The sequence below is a fragment of the Phytophthora parasitica genome (genome assembly GCF_000247585.1).
Source record: "Phytophthora parasitica INRA-310 unplaced genomic scaffold supercont2.2, whole genome shotgun sequence".
NCBI lineage: Eukaryota > Oomycota > Peronosporomycetes > Peronosporales > Peronosporaceae > Phytophthora > Phytophthora nicotianae.
Genome location: NW_008648988.1, coordinates 1,046,920 through 1,051,820, shown reverse-complemented (window position 1 = coordinate 1,051,820; position 4,901 = coordinate 1,046,920). Strand labels below are relative to the sequence as shown.

Genomic DNA, 4,901 nt, shown 5'->3' with positions numbered 1-4,901 from the left:
ATGTCCCGCGAGCAGGACTATTGGCGGCTTAGCTTCAGTTAGAGCGCGGTACTCTTATGTAGGATCACAATGCCAAATGCAGCCGTTCGATGAGCGCCGTGACGACTGCAAGAACGCGCTGGACAAGGCTCGCTGTGTTCTGTTCTTCACGCCTCAGTACGTGGACCGTCTCGAGGTCGGCATGAAGGTCAGTACCGATGAGTTGCTGATCGTTCAGAACAGCAACATGCGTATCCCGCAGGAAGGCGGTGACGCCGAGGTGGATGAGTGCAAGAAGCTCATTCTTACTCATGCGGAGATAAAAAAAATCGCAACTACAACTCCAAGCACATAAAGGTGGAATATGAGATGAAGGAAGAGCGCGAAGTGTTTGGCTGTCTCAAAATTAAGATTTGACTCGACATTAAGTCTATTGAGAAATGGATTGAGTAGAGTCGCTTCGACCGTAAGAAGATCGAAACACGGTTGGTTTAGCGGCTACATATCATTGATGCGATGGAAAATATATATCGTTGTCAAGAGCAATATAGGTATCGACAAATCGCTTAACTACTTACACTCAATACGGATGATCCTCCCGATTTTTTCTGTTTCTTTGAGGGGCGGAGCGATGGACTCGACTCGTTCGCGGATTATACTGACAGAACAACACCTTCGTTCTGTAGCCAGTACAAGTGCTTCAAGTAGCTAAATTCCGTATGGGTAAACTGCAGTCTCTCGTCATAAGTGCTCTTGAACGTCTCATTTTCTCGAATAAGTTTGCTAGTGAAGTTTTAAGAGCGCAGTTAGAAACGCTCGCAATTTTTCAGTCAAGTCGACAGCATCACTTGCTTCTGTTTCTTCATACATAAACATTTGTGTTGCAGCTCCACGCATGTGCTGGACATACCTTCCAGTGGTCTTCAACACCATTTCCCTTTCCGAAGGAGAAACGGTGCTCGCCAATGCTGCACTCATACGTTCAGCAACCTCTGTTGCATGCCACAAGACCTCTTGAATGTCTCCGAATTTTACTGCGCGTATCAGAGCTGTTGCTTCAGCTGTAAGTGCAGCTTCTAGAAGACCTTGGCGATATTTTTAAGATCGGTGAGAGACTTCTAAAATTCGGGATCCATAGGAGGTGTAGGTTTAGTTCAGACCTCTGAATATAAAATTTCAGTATCACTACAATCAGTTTTTTACAATAGAAGACGGATTATTGAAAATTTCATCAGAAGTTCAATACCATATTGTACCAATATTTGCAGTACAATTTAGAAAAGTAGGCTCACAGCAGTTTTAAGTACTTATTGGAACAATTTGATGCCAGCTGTTCGTCTCAGATTCATATCTTGCAGTCTGTATTGGTTACATAAGAATCTGATGGCGAATCATTATCGGGGCAGCCACACACAACCAACATGCATCGCATTGCACACTTCGCTTTTTTCGCTTTCGAAGGAACCTCTTCCTCCTATCCCCTTCAAGAAAAACGCCCTCCAACAAAGACATCTGCACCTACTTCTAGGAACCTCTCGGCGAAGGCCGCTACCGATGCAGACAACGTGGTAGTAAGTGGAAGCTGCTCCCCAACTCGGGCTACTTAAACCTAATTGCCCGCCTGTCCCAGTATGGAGCATCTCTGTCAAGAAACGACCGACATTTCGAGAACTTTCCTAGGAGACGTCGCATCGTTACCAGTGGATATACTGGGTTGTGGAGCGGAACATTCCGCTTTCAGAAGTCGACAATGAGCTGACGCGCTCCATGGCAAAGTGAAAATCACGGCCGTCATGCGTTTTGCTCAACAGCATTCGCGACGTAACAAAGAAAGTCGATAAAACACTCGAGACAGACGTTCAAATAAATTTTTGGATTATGTCTGATGAATAGTGTCATGGTTCTTGCCACTACGTTGGTGTAAACGCCGTGTTTGAGACGGACGGGCGTCTTTGGCTATACCTGTCTGCTTTATCGCCCCTTGAGAGCGGCTCTCAAGACACAGACTCTTACATCCAGCTGCTTGGCAGTGTTCTGGATGTATACAACAAACACTCGATATGGTGGCCATTATCGTCGGTGAAAATTGCAATACAAACCAGTCTATTGCCACAAACTTGGTGTTGCTGTGGTTGGGTCCGCCAGTCACCGATTTAACTTAGCAGTAAATCGTTACCTTGTTGATTTGGAGCCGTTACTAACACAAGGCAAATCACTGATACCAAAATTATCTCAAGTTAATAGCTTCGCCGAACTGGCAAAGCCCACTTGTCTACATCCTATCACAAGGAATATTACGAGATAGGGTTCGAGTTTTTAAATGCTAGAGCGCTACAGTCGCATCCGTCCTGAGATCTAGAGAGTGGACGGAGGACTTTGTTTCACGGGGGTCTGCGCATCACAACTCCTTGCTCTGCTCGAGCACATCAAGAAGTTCCTGAGCGTGATGAATAGCTACAGTGCGAGGGAGTCGAATTGACCGACATCCGTCTCCTATTAGACTCCGCGGTAGCGAGTATCCATCCATGCGAGAGCAGCTTCAACTGACTGCTAAAATTGTTCACCCGTCCGTCTTTGAGGCAGCGACCATCAATATTATCAATGGAGGCGCACTCTTAACAGCAGAAGTTGTAGCTGTAAAGCTATTCAAGATCTCAAGTCATGGTAGCAAGAGGAAGGCAAGCAAAGAAGATTACTCGACACAGATTCTCCGCGCCGACCCAACCAAGCGTTCTAAGCACGGTGGAGACGGCTGTGACATTACTTACAGCGAGCGGTTGAAGCAGCTACCTCAAACATTGAATGCTATCGAGCGATTACTCTTGCAGTGTGAGCTGGTGCTTACACCTCAGCGGACATGCATGTTGCCTGCTACCGTGAGCTTCATCACTAAGTTGATGCAATTTCGCATGCTCCCGTTTATTCTATGACTTGTGGGCACACGAATTCGCGGTTGCCACTAAGTTATTCTATCACTATAAACGCACCACAGCGCATCAAAACTTGTTGGAAGTACGTTCTTCTCACCATTCGATCTGACTATAGGCATCAGCTCGTAAACACACGGCCTTCCGTCCACTGCGCGGAATGTACCAGTGCCCATAGTAGACTTTTGGGCACCAGTTAACATCTGTAGCGCTTCTTGCCACATATCATCTGTCAAACGGAGGCCCGGACAGTAATGTCCTAGCGAGTTGTGTGCATCGATCCCATTGTAAGCGTTACGGCAAAAAATCATTGCATCTCTAGCGGCACGAATACTCACAGCGCTAGCCGATGAGACCCACCACGGCAGTAAACGTGAGAAAAAAATCGCTGTTGCAGTCGTGTAACCAGTGTTTACGCTGTGCGTGGATACCTAGAAGTATCACGGTATCCAAAGAGCTTATATCGATTTGTCCAGCATCGAGAAAGTTTTGTCTTGTATACCTACCAATGTTCTTCCAGACACGAGGCTAGGTACGACGAACAATCCTGTAAGGCTGAGCAATTCAACTCAAAATTAGTCTCCGTTGCGCTCTTAATTGTGTGTTAAATACTGCATGAAAGCATCCGTTTCCGCAGGTGTTAACATACTTATCTTGGCCAGGTAGTGGATTTTTCACTAGTGTCTGTCCGAGTACTGATCGCACTTTAGCCAACAAGTTTTGGTTTAGATGTCATCTACAGATCACAGATGGCACCAAAGGAAATATAGTTTTATCCCTTTTGTTGCCAACCCTGTAAAACGTGGCATAACGCATCGTTTTACAAAAATCGACCAATCAAAAATCGACAACTAACTTTGAACCAATTAGGCATTTACCGTAAAATACAACAAACGATGCATTATGCCACGTTTTACAAATTATCTTAATAAGTTTATATTTGAGATTTCCCTAAGTTAGTATTTGGCCAACCAGAAATGACTGTAAACGTGGCATTATGCATTGTTTTATAAAGCCAATTGGTTAAAGTATGTTTATTTTACAATAGGAAATGCATAGGGAATAAACGGGTTTAGTGCGCTCACAACTGCTAGCTCACGGTCCGTTAAAACATCACTTGGTACCTGAACGTTTTGTTTGGTTCATAGCAACAGTGAATATTCCTCGAAAAACAAGCGCCAGCAGGAACTCATCGTGTAATGTCGGCAGATACCACAATGATTCAACAGAAACCGTATCGCGCTACTCTATTGTGGCTGGTGGAGATAATGCACATATCGGTGGAAGTGGTTCTAATAGCGATACGGATAACCACAGAGATGAGGACATTGTTCACAATGTGTTGGAGCACGTTACGGTTACAAGGACTTCAATGTATCGGTAGAGGACGTTGAATGATCAATTATGAGTTTGACTTCCCAGATTACAATCGCGATAGCAATATTTCGTGCCGCGATGTCGCAGAGTTGAGTTAGTGAGATGACAAATTGCTTGATTTGGTATTGGATCACCGGTTAGGTGAAGAAAAAAAGTAAATAAGCGAAGGACACAAACTTATAATGCAGACAGCCGACGAAACGATGAAGCTCGTGGAGGTCCAAGGGAAGCCCAAAGCAAAATGATGTGCACTTCAACGGACACAGTACTTAATATTGCTCCTCCATCAGAGGATGTGTGTGATTCTCGTGGTGCTGATGAAAAAGCTATCCACGACTGGACACATCAGCACAACGATAATGTATCTAGGTGTCGGTCTCGGTACTTGCCTGGAACAATAGTGATCTGGGCTCGAAATTTGAGTGTGACTGAGTAGGAGGATCGAAGTCTACACAGCATAGAGTCAAGAGTGACAGAGGGAGAACTATGAGGGGGTCCAAACGCAGTGGATGCCCCATGCGCTTAGAAATGTGTGCTGTTTCTAAGGATGATATAGAAGGTTTATGGGGGATTGCCCATTATCAAAGAAGCCTTTTCCGCATAACCATCCTCTTTCAA

The 4,901-nt window shown here is 45.0% G+C and overlaps 2 protein-coding genes across 2 annotated transcripts; both read left to right on the top strand.

Annotated features, from left to right (window-relative positions):
• Positions 1-76: 76 nt before the first annotated feature.
• On the top strand, positions 77-334 carry PPTG_02388 (hypothetical protein; the record flags this gene model as incomplete). The annotated part of the gene is made up of 1 exon (XM_008893459.1): positions 77-334. The coding sequence occupies one exon, from the start codon at positions 77-79 to the stop codon at positions 332-334; it is 258 nt and encodes an 85-aa protein (XP_008891707.1).
• Positions 335-2,227: 1,893 nt separating this feature from the next.
• PPTG_02387 (hypothetical protein) lies at positions 2,228-2,909 on the top strand (the record flags this gene model as incomplete). Its single annotated transcript, XM_008893458.1, has 1 exon — positions 2,228-2,909. The coding sequence occupies exon 1, from the start codon at positions 2,505-2,507 to the stop codon at positions 2,907-2,909; it is 405 nt and encodes a 134-aa protein (XP_008891706.1). The 5' UTR covers positions 2,228-2,504.
• Between the last annotated feature and the right edge of the window lie 1,992 nt (positions 2,910-4,901).